General features: G+C 49.4%; 1 protein-coding gene across 3 annotated transcripts in view; it reads right to left on the reverse strand.

The window, feature by feature from the left end:
• The window catches only part of AKT2 (AKT serine/threonine kinase 2), a 59,449-nt gene that overhangs the window by 16,661 nt on the left and 24,079 nt on the right, over positions 1–18,709 (reverse strand). For all 3 annotated transcript variants that reach the window (XM_023539913.2, XM_023539912.2, XM_003420778.3), the window contains exons 3-4: positions 11,220–11,348; positions 9,187–9,298 (exon numbers count right to left, since the gene is read on the reverse strand). In XM_023539913.2, the coding sequence (XP_023395681.1) occupies positions 9,187–9,298; positions 11,220–11,348 (241 nt within the window). The remainder of the gene's footprint in view (positions 1–9,186; positions 9,299–11,219; positions 11,349–18,709) is intronic.

Consider the following 18,709-nt stretch of genomic DNA (forward strand, 5'->3'; position numbering starts at 1 on the left):
CCGTCCTACAGGATCACTATGAGCCAGAATCAACTCGACCACTACTGATTCAGTGGGTCTCAGAATTGGTACCTAAGCAGCAGCATTAGCAATGCCTGGGAACTTGTTAGAAATACAAATTCTCAGCAGGGCTTCAAACCAGCTGGAAGCCCTGAAATAAAGCACTCAGAGCAAGGCCTGGCAGAGAGAAAGCACCTAAAACAGTTGTGGGAATTCACTCACTCATCCATCCATTCACCCATCCATCCATTCATGCAGCAAATATGTACTGAGCACCTTCTGTGTGCCAGCCCAGTTGTGGGCGCTGGAGGATGCAGGAGGGAACAAGCCCAACAGGGCCACTGCCTAAAGGAGAAGACAGATGTGTAGAAGTACACAGGCAGGGACAGGAGAGGAAACCCCTCCTTGAGGGTGGTCAAAGAAGGCCTCTCTGAGAGGGGGCATTTCAGCCAGGACATGAAGGATGTCACTGGAATATGAGGCACCCCCATATTCCACAATCGTGGCATGTATCTGTGAAATAAATAACCGGTGGGAAGGCGCCAGTGTGCAGAGTGCTGGGAGGGGCGGCGTGGTGGAGGCCCTGGGCCAGAGGGAGCCTGCAGCCAGCAGAGGAGTGGAGAGATGAGTGCAGGGAGGAAGGCAGGCCCAGACCACACCAGGTGCTACGTGTTACTATGTGCAGATCCAAGTCTCAATCCTTGACATCACAGAAGGATTTTATGGGGGGATGGGAGGATCCCATTTCTGTTGTGAGTCGGTGGCTGCTGGGTGAGGCACAGAGTGGGGGTAGCGAGAGAGCGCACAGGACAGCGTGAGGGCCAACAGAGTCCTCGTGCCTGGAGGGAGCAACGGCACCCACAAGCACGCTTCCCGACGACCCCACGAGCAGGCCCAGCCTAGCACTTTCACACGACAAGCCGGGGCACTGAGACCCACTGAGGAAGCAGCAGTCTGACTCCAGGGCCCGGGCCCACCCTGGGTGCACCACTGAGAGGGCTGCACGAGCCCCAGAGGGACGCGTGGTGAGCAGAGGTGCCACTCTGCCCTCAGTGCATAAGCCTGCCCCCCTTGCAGCTCCAGGAACCACCAGCAGGTGGCCAGGCCTGAGGGCGGATAGAGGACCCCTCTCCCTAAGCATCCCCTGCTCCGGTCCAGAGCCGATGGTATCTGGGGTTCCTCCCTGCTCAGATATCCTCCTAAGTTGCCTGACTCTGGCCCAGCCCCTCCTGGTGGGGAAAATCCAGGCCCTTCAGATATTCTTCTTTGTTTTATTCTACCATTCTCTGTGCCTCAGTTTACCATCATTATCCCTGTTTTACAGATGAGGAACTAAGAAAAAAACAGGTGAGGAACTACTTCCTAAATATGTTCAAAGAATAAAACGAGTTCATATACATAAAGTACTTAGATCAGGGCCTGGCTCACCAAAGAATTACTTGTAATTACTCTTTTATTCATTCAACAAGCATTTACTGAATACCTATTTATATGCCAGGTGCAAATATTAAACGTCACGCCAGGTAGGTAGGTGCTATGAAGAAAAACAAAGCAGGGCCAGGGTGACAGAGTGCTGGGGGACAGGGCAGAACTCTGAGAAGGAGGCATTTGACCAGAGGCCTCAGGGAAGTTAAGGATAAAGCCGGATTGATACCTGGGAGAAGAGGAACCCCAGGCAAAGGGAACGGCAAGTGCAAAGGCCCTGAGGTGGGAGTGTGCCTGCGTGTTTAAGGAACAGCAAGGAGACCAGCGCAGCTGAAGTGAAGCAACTAGTGGCGGGAAATGACTGTGGGAGGGGCCCTGGTCACGGAAGACTTTGTAGGGCATGGCACAGGCTTTGGCGTTTACTCTGAGTAGGACTACAAGACACTCAGAGTTTTGAGCAGCAAAATTACATGATAAGGTTTATGTTAAAATCCAGAATATTATAAAGAACTCCTAACAAAAAGACAAACAACCCAAAATGGGGGCAAAGAACTTGAATAGACATTTCAACAAAGGGAATACACACTGGCCAACAAGCACATGAAAAGATGCTCAACACCATTACCCATTAAACCGAAACAACCATTGCTAGTGAATCAATTCCGACTCAGTGACCCTACAGGACAGACTAGAATTGCCCCACAGGGTTTCCAAGGAGCGGCTGGTGGATTCGAACTGCTGACCTTTTGGTTAACAGCTGAGCTCTTAACCACTGTGCCACCAGAGCCCCCCATTAGCCATTCGGGATATGCAAATCAGAACCGCAATGAGCTACCACTTCACCCCCACTTAGGATGGCTAAGATACAACAAAACAAAAATGAAAATAACAGATGCTGGCGATGATGTGGAGAAATTAGAACCCTCACCCATTGTGGATGGCAATGTAAAATGGCGCAGCCACTGTGGAGAAGAGTTCCCTGGTTCCTCAAAGGGGTGAGGAGAACTAACAGATGGCCTAACAATCTCAATCCTAGGTATATCCTCAAAAGAACTGAAAGCAGAAACACAAGCAGAAACCTGCACACTAGTGTTCATTGCAGCACTTTTCACAACAGCCAAACGGAAACAACCGAGATGTCCCTCAACAGATGAACGGATAAACAAAATGTGGTACATTACCCATTCCGTACCATAAAGAGAAATGAAATCCTGACACACGCTACAACATGAACGGACCTTGCAAACATGCTGTGCAAAATAAGTCTGTCACAAAAGGACAAATACTGTATGATCCCACTTATAAGAAAGAGGCAACTGGAACAGAGCCCAAAGCTTATTGGTGGTTACCACGGTGGGAGGGAGGAGGAAAGGGAGAGTCATTGCCCAGGGGCACTGAGTTTCCGCTCATGGTGGTAAAATAATTTGGAAAAGGACAGTGGTAATGATTGTACAACATGATGAATGTAATCAATGTCACTGAAATATACACATAAAAATGGTTGAATTGGCAAATATCTATTTTTTTAATTGTGCTTTAGGTGAAAGTTCACAGCTCAAGTTAAATTCTCATACAAAAATTGGTAATATTTTTATGTGACACTAGCTGCAATCTCTATACTGTGACAGCACACCCCCCTTTCCACCCCAAGTTTCCCATGTCCATCCAATCAGCTCCTGTCCCTTTCTGCCTTCTCATCCTGCCTCCAGAACTAAGAAGTACACTCTTCATGGGTATTATTTTATGTTTTATAGTCCAGTCTAATCTTTGTCTGAAGAGCTGACTTCAGGAACGGTCTCAGCTCTGGGTTAACAGAGAGTCCAGGGGCCATGTCTTCTGGGGTTCCTTTAGTCTCAGTCAGACCATTAAGTCTGGTCTTTTTACTTGAATCTGAGTTCCGTACCACACTTTTCTCCTGTTCCGTCAGAGACTCTCTGTTCTGTTCCCTGTCAGAGCAACACTGGCAGTAGCCGGGCACCATCTAGTTCTTCTGATCCCAGGCTGATGGAGTCTCTGCTTTATGTGGGCCTTTTGTCTCTTGGTGAATTGGCAAATATCTCGTTACATATATTTTTACCACGCACACACACAAAAAAGAATCAACTCAATGGCAATGAACAACAAGCACCACATACACACACAAAAATTTACATTAAAAAGATCATACCAGCGGGATGCACTATTAAGTATTCTTGCCAAGACAAGGGACCAGCCAACTTTCTGTAAAGGGCCAGAGAGCAAATCTTTCAGGCTTTGTGGGCTACAGGCTATAGGTCCCTGATTCACCTCCACTATGGCAGGGTGAAAGCAGCCACAGACAATTCATAAATAAGTGGCCACGGCTGTGTCCCAAGAAAGCTTTGCAGAGACAGGAGGCCGTGGTTTGCCAAGCCTGCTCTAGACCTACCTTCCAGTTTCCAGGAAACACAAGCATAGAAGAACAAAGCAAACGGCACCAAGAGGCAGCACTGTGATGGACGCAGCCCGAATGCACAACATGCTACAACTAGTCTGGTCCCGTCAAAAAAAAAAAAACAAAATAATGTTGTTGGGGGACAAAAAGACAAGGGGCTGAAGTAGAGTAAAACAGGCCAAAGAGAAGTCATGCACCATGAGTGAATCCTAACTGAAAAACGCCAGCTGGAAAAGCAACACTGTGGGGAGACTGAAGTATGGCACAGACATGGAGAGGCTATTAGTGAAGACATTATCATCATCACAGGGGTGATGACGGTATCAGGACCCTGTAGCAGAAAGTCCTGCTTCTAAGAGAAGCCTGCTGAAGTATTAAGGAGTAAAGCATCACAATGTATGAGGAGAAGTTCAAAAGATTCAGCAACAACGTAGCCCGGTGAGGCAAACACTGAACTGCTGAATCTGGGTGCGGTGCATGTGGCTGTTCGTTCCATATACTGTTCTTTCAACATTTCTGAAACAACAAGCTGGTGGGGGTGGGGGATCCTCTCCACAGGGCAGAGGTGACAGGAAAGGGCAGGAGAGACCAGGAGCCAGGGCAGAGGGCGCTGACCACGTACCTTCCCTGCCCCACCCTCCGTGTCCCTCCCCCCTTCCCCACCTTCCCCCAGGCTCAAGAGAAGCCAGAGAGCTCAGGACCATGCAGGGGCGGTGAGGACAGTACTGGCCAGCCACGAGCAGAGTGGCTCCCTCTTGCTGGGTTTCTGGTTTACGTCTTGGCTGCGGGTTAAGGGCAGGAATCTGGGGTTTGATCTCTCAGGGGAGCCCTAGCAGGCTTTTCTCCTGGCAGCAAGTGCTAAGAAAAGGAGAAAGGGCTACCACCAATGACTGTCCTGACAGGGAACACAACAGAGAATCCCTGATGGAGCAGGAGGAAAGTGGGATGCAGACCTCAAATTCTCACAGAAAGACCAGACTTAATGGTCTCGCTGAGACTGGAGGGACCCCAGAGGTCATGGCCCCTGGACCCTGTTAGCCCAAAACTAAAACCATTCCCAAAGCCAACTCTTCAGACAAAGATTAGACTGGACTATAAGATACAAAACGATACTGGTGAGTAGTGTGCTTCTTAGCTCAAGTAGACGAATGTGAGTAAGTGGGCAGCTCCTGTCTGGAGGTGAGATGAGAGGGCAGAGGGGGACAGGAGCTGGCTGAATGGACACGGAAAATATAGGGTAGAGAGAAGGAGTGTGCTGTCACATTGTAGGGAGAGCAACTAGGGCCACATAACAATGTGTGTTTAAGTTTTTGTATGAGAAGCTGACTTGAATTGTAAACGTTCACTTAAAGTACAATTTCTAAAAAAAGGAGAAAGGCAGGGGTAATGAAGGAATTTCTCCATACTGAAGAGTGTCTCTCGCCTACTAGAACACCCAGCTGGCACCCCACTGCTCCTTTTTCAAACTGTGTGCCAGGTCCTATGAATCAAGCTTCCTGTTTCTCACCCCCTATATCTTCTAATAACCCTGTGACAAACCCCAACTTTATTAACCACTTGCCAGGCCCTGCGGGGATTGCCTTTTGGAGTCCAAGCCCTTGCTGGGATCCCCAGCTCCAAGCTTCCCTGCTTGCCCTGCTCCTAGACCCCAGGCTCTTGAGTCTCTGGTGACAGGGAACCCTCTGTGGTCCCTGGAACGCACTCACTGTCTCATGCCTCCAGGCCTTTGCATATGCTAGTCCTTCTCCTGGGGGCATGCTCCCCTTCCTGTTGGTGGGGCCGATTCTTATTCCTTCTTCAAAACTCAGCCCAGCGCCAGGTCCTACACACCCGCCACCACCCGCTGCCGTCAAGGCAGCTCCGACTCACGGCGACCCTATGCGTGTCAGAGCAGGACTGTGCTCCACAGGGTTTTCAGTGGCTGATTTTTCAGAAGTAGCTCACTAGGGCCTTCTTCTGAGGCACTTCTGGGTAGACTTGAACCGCCAACCTGTGGGTTAGCACCCGAGCGTGTGAACTACTTGCACCACCAAGGGACTCCCCTATACATACACCCAATCAGGTTTCAATTTGCTTTTAATGGTAGTCATGTTGTAGTGCCCAGTTTTCAACTAATACCTCAGGCCTGCCTGAGAGGGGACTGTTTCCCTTGGTGGGGCAAGCGTATTTTTAACCTTGGGAAGGTATGAAACAATAGAGTATAGATGTAGTAACACGTTTCGCAATATCATTTTGTATATGGTCTAAAATTCACTGTCCAAGATGGTAGTAGCCACCAGCCACATGTGGCAATTTAAATAATAAATAAAACAAAAAATTCTGTTCCTCAGTTGTAGGAGCCACATTGCAAATGCTCAGTCCTCACATATGGCCAGTGGCTACTGTACTGGATGGCACAGATACAGAACATCGCCACCAAAGCAGAAAGTTCTATCGGCTGGCATTGCTCTAGGGATCTCCAGAGAGTCAGCTGAAGCCTCGTCCAACAGACTTGCTAGAGGAATGTTTCTCAAAACATGGTCCAAAAGACAAAGCGGAGAAAAGAGCATTTGTCACTCATCACAAAGGGCTCAACTCCCTAATATGTAAAGAGCTTTTAGAAATAAATAAGAAAAAAAGACCACTACCCAGCAGAAAAATGGACAAATGATATGAACACGTAGTTCACAGAAAAGGATACTCAAAAAGCCCTTGCGATATGTGACGATGCTCAAACGCACTGAGAAATAGAGAAGGCAAGTTAAAACTTTCCCACCCATCACACTGATAAAATCCAAATGTCTAAAAACACAAAACTGTGAAAACTCTCTCAGATATTGCTGGTGAACATATAAACTAGCACAACCCCTAAAAGAAACCCGCAACTCACTGCTGTTGACTCAATTCTGACTCATAGTGACCCTACAGGACAGAGTAGAACTGCCCCATAGGGTTTCCAAGGCTGTAAATTTTTACAGAAGCAGACTGCCACATCTTTCTCCTGTGGAGAAGCTGGTGAGTTCAAACCACTAACCTTTCAGTTAGTAGTCGAGCACTTAACCACCATGCTACCAGAGCACCTTCCTAAAAGAAACATGTCAAAATTACAAACGCATTCCCACTTTGAAGAGTGGCATCTGGGGTCTTAAATGCTAGCAGGCAGCCATCTAAGATGCATCAATTGGTCTCAACCCACCTGGATCAAAGGAGAATGAAGAACACCAAGGACACAAGGTGATTACGAGCCCAACAGACAGAAAGGGTCACATGAACCAGAGACTACATCATCCTGAAACCAGAAGAACTAGATGGTGCCCAGCTATAACCAATGACTGTCCTGACAGGGAACACAACAGAGAACCCCTGAGGGAGCAGGAGAGCAGTGGGATACAGACCCCAAATTCTCATAAAAAGACCACGCTTAATGGTCTGACTGAGACTAGAAGGACCCTGGTGGTCATGGCCCCCAGACCTTCTGTTGGCCCAGGACAGGAACCATTCCGGAAGCCAACTCTTCAGACATGGATTGGACCGGACATTAGGTTGGAGAGGGATGCTGGTGAGGAGTGAGCTTCTGGGATCAGGTGGACACTTGAGACTATGTTGGCATCTCCTGCCTGGAGGGGAGAGGAGAGGGTGGAGGGGGTTAGAAGCTGGTGAAATGGACACGAAAAGAGAGAGTGGAGGAAGAGAGGGGGCTGTCTCACTAGAGGGAGAGTAACTGGGAGTGTGCAGCAAGGCGTATATGGGTTTTTGTGTGAGAGACTGGCTTGATTTGTAAACTTTCACTTAAAGTACGATAAAAATTATTAAAAAAAAATTACAAATGCATATTCCCTGTGATCCAGCAATCTAGGAATTCACTGTACAGATTTCCTTGCACACACATAAAACAAGGTTAGAACAAGGAACTTAACTGTAGCACTGCTTGAAATGAACAAAGGGCTAGAAACAGCCCTGAGCTGATGTCATCAAGCGGAGTCCAACTTGCAGAGACCCTGCAGGACAGAGTAGAACTGTCCCATAGGATTTCCAAGGCTGTAAATCTTTACAGAAGCAGACTGCCACTTCTTTCTCCTGCAGTATGGCTGGTGGGTTCGAACCACTAACTCAGTTGGCGGCTGAGCACTTTAACCACTGCACTACGAGGGCTCCTCAGAACTACCACATGACCTACCAATTCCACTCTGAGGAATACACGCAAGAGACGTGAAAGCAGCAATGCAAACAGACACATGTATACCAATACTCTCTGCAGCATATTCATAATAGCCAAAAGGTAGATACAACTGAGGAGGGGAATAAACAACGTGGCCCACACGCAAAACGGAACACCACTCAGCCGTAAAGAGAAATGAGGTCCTTATACATGCCACAACACGGAAGAACCTCCAAAACACCATGAGTGAAGTCGGTCAATCGCAAAAGGACAAATACTGTGTGACTCCACTTACATGAACCATCTAGAAGAGGTAAACGTATAGAAACCACGGCGTACTAGTGCCTGAGGGGGCGGGGAAAGCAGAGTCACTGTTGACGAAGCAGCGACTTCCTGTTCATGGAAATGGAAAACTTGGCCGCAGATGCTGGCGGGGGTGGCGCAACACGACTGATGTACTTAGTGACACTGAACTTGATGTGTAAAACAAGGTTGAACTGGCAAATGTTATGTTATGTATATAGTTTCACAACAATAAAAAAACCTTCTAAATGAATTGTTAAAAAAAAAAAAAAGGAGCAGCTCTCAAAGCTCTAAAGCGGAAAGGTTCTCTGTGACAGACTGTTAAGTGCAAAAAACAAATCAGAATGATGTGCGTAAGCGCAAACTTTTGTGTAGACAGAAAAAAGGGGGGAGGGGGCAAAAGCCTGCACAGAGAGACTCTGCTGGGACACAAGAACAGCAGCTAGCTCTGTGGGGGGACTGGACAGAGGGCAGAGGTGGGAATGAAGCTTTCCACCATAAACCTCCTTACACCGTATGATTTTTTACCTAGGTAAATATATATCTATCCCGATATTTTTCTCTTTTCTAAATTGAAAGGAGATCTCTGGGCCTGCCGCACAATCGACGGGGATGCCCATCACAAATGCAGCCCCCGGCCCTTGGCAGCACCCAGGCGGCCAGAGCCGGACGCTGGACCTGGAAGTCTGTATTGCTGACAAGCTCCACAGTGATTCCGAAGACGTGGAGTGGGGTCCTTAGACTAAGCACCCCAGCTCTTCTCAGTTTCAGCTGGGAGACACCTGAAAGAGGGCATGGACCGGAAACTCCTGTGCACGGTCCTGGGGGAATCTGTCCTCCCGCGCCCCTTCTCCTCCCACCAGGCCTCGCTGCTTTCAAAGGACAGCCCACAGGGGCCCCGGCTCACCGCTCATCTGGAGAGTCGACGTGGAAGGTCCTCTCAATGACGGTGGTCCACTGTAGGCAGCGTATGACAAAAGTGTTGGGCCGTGGCCTCTCCCTCTTCATCAGCTGGCATTCTGTGGGCAGAGGGAAGAGAGAGGCAGGGTGAGAGACAGCCCTGCCAGCCGGCAGCCCACATTCCACGAGCACCTCTTATGGGTCCAGACCTGTGCCAGATGCTGTTGGGGACACTTTGGTGACCAGGACAGCCCCAGCCTGGCCCTCATGGGGCTCAAGGTACAGTGGGGAAGACAGGCCTGTCACCAGAGAGGGACTTTTCAGTTGTTAAGGCTATGATGAGGGAAAACCCAGAGGCATGTAGCGGCCCAGAGGTGGCACCCAACCCAGCCTGGGGGACAGGGAGGACCTCTCAGAGGAAGAGGTATACCTGAGCTGAGCCCTGAAGGAAAAAAGGAACTTCATTAGTCAGACAGACACCTGCAGGTGAGAGGGGCCTGACATACTCAGTGAATGGCTAATTATGCCGTGAATGTGAGGTGGAAGATGTGAGACAAGGCTGCAGAGGTGAGGGCCAGCCCAGGCAGAGATCTGGAGACCACAGTGCGGAATGTGGACTTTGTCCCAAGGGCAGCAGGGAGCTGTGGATGGCTTTTATGCAGGGGGGGCCACAAACGGATTTAGACAGATCTCTCTGGCTGCCCTGTAGATGCTGAAATGGGAAGCCAGGAGCCCAGGCAGGGACCCAGCAGGAGAGGATGGGGCTGGGCCAGCATGGGACCATGGGGAAGGGAAGGAAGGGAAGGCAGACAGGCCACAGGGGAGGTCTCTGGTCTGGGAGCTGGGGGACAGGTAGGGCTGACCCTGAGATGAGACGGCATAGGACAAGGTTGGGGGAGAGGAGGAGAGATGAGAAGGCCAGTTTGGGACATGATGGGGCTAAGGGGCCCAGAGGATATCCCACCCAGGGAGAGACGTCCAGTGAGCTGCTTGGGACAGGTCAAGAGTTTAGGTGAGGAGCTGGGGCTGGTAAGAGATGTTGGGGTAACCAGTGCCAAGGGGACCACAGGGAGGACACCCTTACACAGGACAGAGAGGTGACTGGGCAGCCTTCTTGAGACAGCCATGATGGGGAGGCTGGGAAGCAGCAGGAGCAGGGACCTTGGTGGATGAAGGCGGTGGTCTGGGTTAAGGGAGTGGCGAGGAGAGAGGGGTGGCCTTTGAAGTGCGCTGAGGGCTTGGTGTCTGATAGGCTAAGCAGGAGAGGAGGGCAGCAGAGGGTGGGGAGTTGGGAGGCAGGACCATGATTCCAGGTCAGACCCTGGCTCTGCCACTTAGTAACTGTGGCCAATGACTCCACCTTGCTGAGCCTCATGGCTGCCCATGTCAAATGAGGATAAAGTATCAGCTTCTTCAGTGGCACTGCTCTGAGACTAAGTGGTATAACCTGTGTGAAGGCTTAGACTGTGCCTGGTGCAGAGTAACTGCTCAGGAAGGAGGCTCTTGTTAATTATGATTATTTTCTCCCTTGCCAGGGCGGACGACAAGGGGAACCCAGACAGGGCTGGGCACTGGGAGACGCCCAGGCGGAGGGCTGGGGGCCTGGGATGTCTCCATTGGGCTGGGTCCAGCCCAAGATCTTGTGAGGTCAATCCCGAGGTCAGCTCGGGTGGGAAGCAGAATCGTGAGCAGCTGGGCTGAGGGGCAGCAGGAAAAAGGCCGTGAGCAGGCCCAGAAGCCGGAGGCAGCTGCCACCAGCTAGAACCACAGGGGCCTGGATGACAGGAGCTGGAGCCACGGAGGACACGATGCCCAGGGCAGAGTGTGGGAAAACCCTGGCTTTCTCCCTTCTTCCTGCTCTCTATCACCCACCATCCAGGCCCAGCGACACCCAGGCCACGCAGGCCAGGGCAGGGCAGGAAATGAACCTGAGGGCAGACAGTTCCAGGACAGGACCCCAGCTCTCAAGAGTAGCCAAGTCCCATGTGCCCCCAAGACCTGCTGAGCGCCCAAACTTTGGCCCCTGGCCCTGAGACACACCTGCGACAGAGAAGTTGTTTAAGGGGGGTAGGGTCTGGTCGGGGGCCTCGGGCCTCTCCTTGTAGCCAATGAAGGAGCCGTCACTCTTCAGCAGGAAGTAGCGAGGCCTCCAGGTCTTGATGTATTCGCCTGAAACAAGGCAGGAGGGGAAAAAAAGGTCAAGGCAAGGCCAGGCTCACAAGAGGACCATGGTGGGAGGAGGGTGGACAACAGGGTGGGAAGGAGAGCGCCTCTCCCAGGGAACCCTCGAGGCAGCCCCTGCTGACGCAGGCTGGGGTGCTGGGCTGGGCCCAGTGATCCAGAGGTCATGCCTGGCAAGAAGGCGCCTGGTACAGGGCCCCAGGGCACCAGCAGCCTCGGCCTGTGGCCAGCAGCACGCCTTCCTTGCCAGCGCATGGCCTAGTCCTGGGGGAGGCCTAGGCTTCCGAACACACATGCCCTGTGGCCCTCTAAGTCTGAACCCCAGGGAGGGGGTGTGGTGAGGACGAGAGGCTTAAGAGATAGAAGCGGGGTGGGAAGCTGAAAGGCTCAGGCCAGAACTCAGACATTCTCAGTTCCTAACTGCCAAATCACAGCCCCAAGACTCACAGCAGGGCTGGTATACAGCAATGAAGCTGTGTGGGAGATCAAACGTCAAAACGCTTCTGGGCCAGGCTCTCCGGGTGCCCCCTCGGCCCTACCTGGGACCAGCAGGCCTCCAGGATTTGTTCCATTGGTTCTGACTAGATGGGAGCTGTGTCACTCTGACTATACATATGTACACACACACACACACTACAAGGACCCACTCCTCACGGGGTGTTAAGGATTAAAATGAGATAGTGAAGCTACTGGTCTCTACCCATATGGAGCAAAAGAGAATGAAGGAAATCAAAGGCTCAAAGAAGAAACTAGTCCACGGGACTAACGGCCCACATGAACCACAACTTCTTTTTTTTTATTATTAACTTTTATTGAGCTTCAAGTGAACGTTTACAAATCAAGTCAGACTGTCACACATAAGCTTATATACACCTTACTCCGTACTCCCACTTGCTCTCCCCCTAATGAGTCAGCCCTTCCAGTCTCTCCTTTCATGACCATTTTTCCAGTTTCTAACCCTCTCTACCCTCCCATCCCCTCTCCAGACAGGAGATGCCAACACAGTCTCAAGTGTCCACCTGGTACAAGTAGCTCACTCTTCATCAGCATCTCTCTCCTACCCACTGTCCAGTCCCTTCCATTTCTGATGAGTTGTCTTCGGGAATGGTTTCTGTCCTGGGCCAACAGAAGGTTTGGGGACTATGACCGCCGGGATTCCTCTAGTCTCAGTCAGACCATTAAGTCTGGTCTTTTTAAGAGAATTTGAACCACAACTTCTTTTAACCTGAGCCCAGAAGAACTAGATGGTGCCCAGCAGCCACTGCCCACCGTTCTGACCAGGGAAACAAAAGAAGGTCCAGATAGAATGGAAGAAGAATGTAGAACAAAACTCTAATTCCTAAAAAAGGTCAGACCTAGTGAATAGATAGGGACTAGAGGAAGCCCCAAACTATCACCCCAAGATACCTTTTGAACTTGGAATTGATGCTATTTCTGCCGGTCACCTTTCAGCCAAATAATAGACTGGCTTATGAAATGAACAATGTCACTTGTGAGTAATGTGCTCCCTTAAACAATGAACTATATGCGACCACAACAGTCAACATTCACCCAAAAGCAAAGAGGAGAAAGCAAGGACGGGGAGGGAAGGTAGATCGATAGAAACAGAACAAACAGAATGGAAATGAGAATGCTGACACATTGTAAAAATTGTAGCCAATGGAACAGAACAATGTGTAGCAAAAATGTTAAAGGGGAAAAGTTTTTAAAAAAATGAGATAGAGAAACTTGTGTCCACACAAAAACTTGTACAAAAATGTCCACAGCATTGTGGCTATTATTCCTAATAGCCAGAAGGTGGAAGCTACCCAAATATCCATCAATTGATGAATGGAAAATAAAATGTGGTATATCCATCCATACGATAGAATATTATTCAGCAACAAAAAGGAATGAAGTACTGATACAGGACACGACATGGATGAACCTTAATTTATAAATGAAAGAAGCCAGTCACAAAAGACCACATATTGTGTGATTCCATTTATGTGAAATGTCCAGAGAGGCAAATCTATAGAGACAGAGAGCAGACAGTGCTGGGGGAAGTAGGGAAACTGCGGGGTGTGACAGCTAAGGGGTACAGGGTTTCTTTATGGGGCAATGAAATGGTCACAACTCTGCGAAATAAAAACCACCGAAATGATATATTTTAAATGGGTGAAATGTATGATATGTGAATTATACCTCAACTGTTGCTGTTGTTAGGTGGCACTGAGTCAGTTCCGACTCATAGTGACCCCACGTGTGACAGAATGAAACACTGCCCGGTCCTTCACCATTCTCCACAATTGTTGCTATGTTTGAGCCCATTGTTGCAGCCACTGTGTCAATCCATCTCGTTCAAGGTCTTCCTCTTTTTCAATGACCCTGTAATTTACCAAGCATGATGTCCTTCTCCAAGGACTGGTTCCTCCTGATAACAGGTCCAAAGTACAAGACAAAGTCTCTCCATCCTTGCTTCTAAGGTGCATTCTGGCTGCACTTCTTCTAAGACAGATCTGTTGGTTCTTCTGACTGTCCGTGATGTATTCAATATTCTTTGCCACCACCGTAATTCAAATGCATCAGTTCTTCTTTGGTCTTCCTTATTCACTGTCCAGCTTTCACATGCACATGAGGTGTCTGAAAATACCATGCCTTGGGTTGGGTGCACCTTAGTCCTACAAGTGACATCTTTGCTTTTTAGCACTTCAAAACGGGTCTTTCCAGCAGATTTGCTCAATGCAATATGGCATCTGATTTCTTGACTGCTGCTTCTATGGGCACTGATTACAGATTCAAGTAAGATGAAATCCTTCACAACTTCCACCTTTTCTCCATTTATCATGATGTTGCTCATTGGTCCAGTTGTGAGGATTTTTGTTTTCTTTATATTGAGGTATAATTCATACCGAAGGCTGTGGTCTTTAATCTTCACCAGTAAATGCTTCAAGTCCTCCTTGCGTTCAGCAAGCAAGGTTGTGTCATCTGTATGTTGCAGGCTGTTGCTCAGCCTGCCTCCAATCCTGATGCCCCGTTCTTCTTCATAGAGTCCAGCTTCTCAGATTATTTCCTCAGCATACAGACTGAATAGGTATGGTGAAAGGATACAACCCTGACACACACCTTTCCTGACTTTAAACCACGCAGTATCCCCTTGTTCTGTCCGAACAACTGCCTCTTGAGCTAAGTACAGATTCCTCACGAGCACAGTTAAGTGTTCTGGAATTCCCATTCTTCGCAACATTAGCCATAATTTGTTACGATCCACACAGTCAAATGTCTTTGCTTAGTCAGTAAAACACAGGTAAACATCGTTCTGATATTCTCTGCTTTCAGCCAAGATCCATCTGACATCAAGCAATGATGTCCCTGGTTCCACATCCTCTTCTGAATCTGGCCTGAATTTCTGGCAGTTCCCTGTCGATGTACTGCTACAACTGCTTTCTGAATTATCTTCAGCAAAGTACTTGCAGGTGATGTTAATGATATTGTTTGATAATTTCCACATACAGGTAGATCATCTTTCTTTGGAATAGGCACAAATATGGATCTCTTCCAGTTGCTTGGCCAGGGAGCTGTCTTCCAAATTTCTTGGCATAATGAGGGGGCATTTTCAGCTCTGCGTCCATTTGCTGAAACACCTCAATTGGTATTCCGTCATTTCCTGGGGCCTTGTTTTTCACCAATGCCTTCAGTGCACCTTGGACTTCTTCCTTTCGTACCTTCGGCTCTTGATCATATACTACCTCCTGAAATGGTTGAATATTGACCTATTCTTTTTGATATAATGACTCTGTGTATTCCTTCCATCTTCTTTTGATGCTTCCTGCGTCATTCAATATTTTGCCCACAGAATTCTTCAAAATTGCAACTTGAGGCTTGAATTTTTTCTTCAGTTCTTTCAGTTTGAGAAATATCAACTGTGTTCTTCCCTTTTGGTTTTCTATCCCCAGGTCTTTGCACATGTCATTATAATACTTTGTCTTCTGGAGCTGCCCTTTGAAATCTTCTGTTCAGCTCTTTTACTTCATCATTTCTTCCATTCGTTTTAGCTACAACTCTACGTTCAAGAGCAAGTTTCCGAGTCTCTTCTGACATCCGTTTTGGTATTTTCTTTTTTTCCTATCTTTATAATAACCTTTTGCTTCCTTCATGTATGATTTCCTTGATGTCATCCCACAACTTGTCTGGTCTTTGGTCATCATTGCTTACTGAGTCAAGTCTATTCTTGAGATGCTCTCTAAATTCAGGTGGGATATACTCATGGTTCTACTTTGGCTCTCGTGGATTTATTTTAATTTTTTTCTACTTCAATGTGAACTTGCATATGAGCAACTGATGGTCTGTTCTGTAGTTGGCCCCTGGCCTTACCGTGAATGATGATACTGAGCTTTTCCATCGTCTCTCTCCACAGACACAGTCAATTTAGTTCCTATGTATCTCAATAAAGTGGTTAAAAAAAATGAGATGGCAAAACAGAAGCAGAATGGAAATATTGAGAATGTTTACAAATTGTGAAGAATGTAACCATTGTCACTGAACAATTCGTGTGGAAATTGTTGAATGGTTACCTAAACTGCTATGTAAACCTTCAACAAAAACACAATAAAATATTATTAAAAAAGAGAGAGAGAGAGAGATGGCAACCATGAGGCAGCCAGGACAGGGCCCAGCCTATCAACGGTTTCCAATAATGTTCTTTATCACTGGTCCACTGTGCAAGCAAAGAGTGTGCCAGACCCTTGACTCACATGGTACCCGGGGAGGCAGGATGGCAGCAGGGGCTCTGAGCTGTATTTGCTGTGTGACCTCCAGGAAGTCATTTCCCTTCTCTGAGCCCTAGTTTCCTCTTAAGGGGGTATCTACTAATTGGTATTAATTGATGATGATACAGTGTTACTTTGTATGTGCCAGGCACTAAGTGTCTTACATATCTTAACTTATTAGAGTCTTTCAAATGTAAATACTGAAGATTTCATTCATATAAAGTTCAAAAAACTAGCAAATCACCTATGAAGTTAGGAGGGGCATGGGAGACTTCTGGGGGCTGTCTTATTCCACATCTTGATCTGGTGCTGGCTTAATGGGGGTGAACTTATGATACTGGCACTTGTCTGTATGTGTTCTATCAACAACAAGCTAGGAACAAAAAGAAACCCAGAAGAGAAAAACATCCTCTCAACAGTCTTAAGAGACAGATACTATCATTGCACCCATTTGACAAATGAGGAAACTGAGGCACGGAGCAGTTCCATCACTTGCCCAAGGCTCACAGTTCTGAACAGGGAGAGCTGGAACTAGGACCCAGGTCTGCTCTGAGTCCAGAGCCACTCTCTGGGCCACCAGCTGTCTGCCTCTAAACTGGCAGATAGGGCCAGGCAGGGACTGGGCACAGGACGTGGGTTCCACTAAAGGTCATGTAGGAAACGGCCTGGCGCATGGCATGGGTGGCCCCAGTTAGTCCTGCTCTGGCTATGCCTGTTCCTTCAGCAGAAGCAGCATGTGGGCTGGGCCTCAAGAACACGGGTTCAGGAGTCAAAGGGCCTGAGTTCAAGCCTCAGCTCTGCCCTCAGCTGGCTGAAACCCTGGACAGACATGTCATCCTCCCTGCTGAGCCTTGGTTTCCTGGGGTAAAACGGTACCCGCCTTGCAGGGCGTCAGAGAATTCAACCAAGTCAGGCTGGCCTAAAGGACAGCCCAGTGACCAGCAGAGAGCGGGCACTTGGAAACAGGAGCTGCAATTATAACCATGGAAGGGGGCTGGCACAGGTGCCCAAACCACTGCAGTCAGCAGGGCCTGCTTCGCCTCACCCACTTCTGCCAGCCGCTGCTCAGGATGCCCACACGCCGTTGCGTATGGTGCAAACCAAAGGAGCTGTATCCAGGCTAGGCCCCCGCAGCAGACAGGGGAGGCTGTGGCTCACACATCTGGCCCTTTGTAACACGAATGGAGACAGTGAAGCTCTAAGAGGGGCCAAGACCCACCCCACAGCAGCACCTGAGCCTAGACTAGAGACAAACTCCCTACCTCACAGCGCTCGTGCTGGCCCCTGGCTCCTGGTGACCCAGCCTAGTGAGCCGAGTGTCTCAGGAAACTCAGGCTGCAGGACTGGAAGCTGAGAACCTTCCGCACACCCTAACATCACCCACCCACACAATCCTATTCACTCATTCCACAAACATTTACTGAGTGCCGACTGGGTGCCAGGCACTTTCCTAAGCACTGGGGCTACAATGGTGAACAAGCCAGCAAAGCCCCCACCCTCATGAAGCCGACACTGGAAGAGGCCTGCATCATTAACCCATTTTGCAGATGTGAAACCAAATACCAGGCTCTGAGAGGTGATGAAGCATGCTCATGGTCACACCAAGAGGAAGTGGCAGAGCCCAGGGTTGGAACCCTGACATCTGTCGAGGTTGAGAGAGCTCCATCAACAGCCCCAAATTCAGGGCTCAGTCTGGGGGCCTAAGGCCAGCCTGAGCCTGGAATGCCACGCCTGCCTGGCAAGGGCAGAAGGAATGGGGCCCCTCCGCTCAGTCTGACAGGGAGACCTGGGCCCAGGGAGTCATCTCCACCCCTCTGTCACTGCTTGGGGTCTGCGGGGTGGGACAGGGCAGGAGGGAGGACAATTCCCAGGTTCCTGCAGGGCCTCCTTGGCCCTCTCCAACCCGCCCAGGGCTCATTGGCCGTGGCCTTGGCCACATGCTCTCTCCCACTTAGCCATGTACCTTGCTTACTCAGATCATTCTCAGCAAAGCCCTCCCTGACATCCTACTTCTCAGAGTGGCCCCTGCCTCGGACTCCTGCCTGACTGAGCTCCATAGCTCCTCACCAGCACCCTTGTCCACACGAGCTCTCTCTGCCCTCCCCACTAGAACACAAGAGCAACACAAGGACAGGGTGCTTGCCTGTTTGGTTCACTGCTGTGTCCCTGGGGCCTAGGACAGTGCCTGGAACACAGGAGGCACTCAATAAATGTTTGCTGAATGAGTGACTGGCACAAAGAGCAGATACCACTGGGCCTGGCACCCTTCCCCACCAGAACGCTGTCTCCTTCACTCCTTGGGACCCAGGACAAAGCCGACTCTCAGCCCAGGCTACTGCTATCAGCTGGCTGGTGTCCCATGGCAGGTCAGAGGTTCTGGGGACAGACAGCCCTGGGGGTTTGAATCTCTTCCCTATAAATGACTTCATTTCTTCGGCCTCAGTTTCCTCATCTGTACAATCAGAAAACACCACACCCTGGCTGACAACATTCCAGGGCTTTCCACTATACAGAGAGTCAAGGCCAAGGACCTTTTGGGGCCTGCAGGGCCACACCGTCCCTCCACCTCCACTCCTCCCTCGTTCGCTCTGCTTCAGCCAC

This window comes from Loxodonta africana, chromosome 11 (genome assembly GCF_030014295.1).
Source record: "Loxodonta africana isolate mLoxAfr1 chromosome 11, mLoxAfr1.hap2, whole genome shotgun sequence".
Taxonomy (NCBI): Eukaryota; Metazoa; Chordata; class Mammalia; order Proboscidea; family Elephantidae; genus Loxodonta; species Loxodonta africana.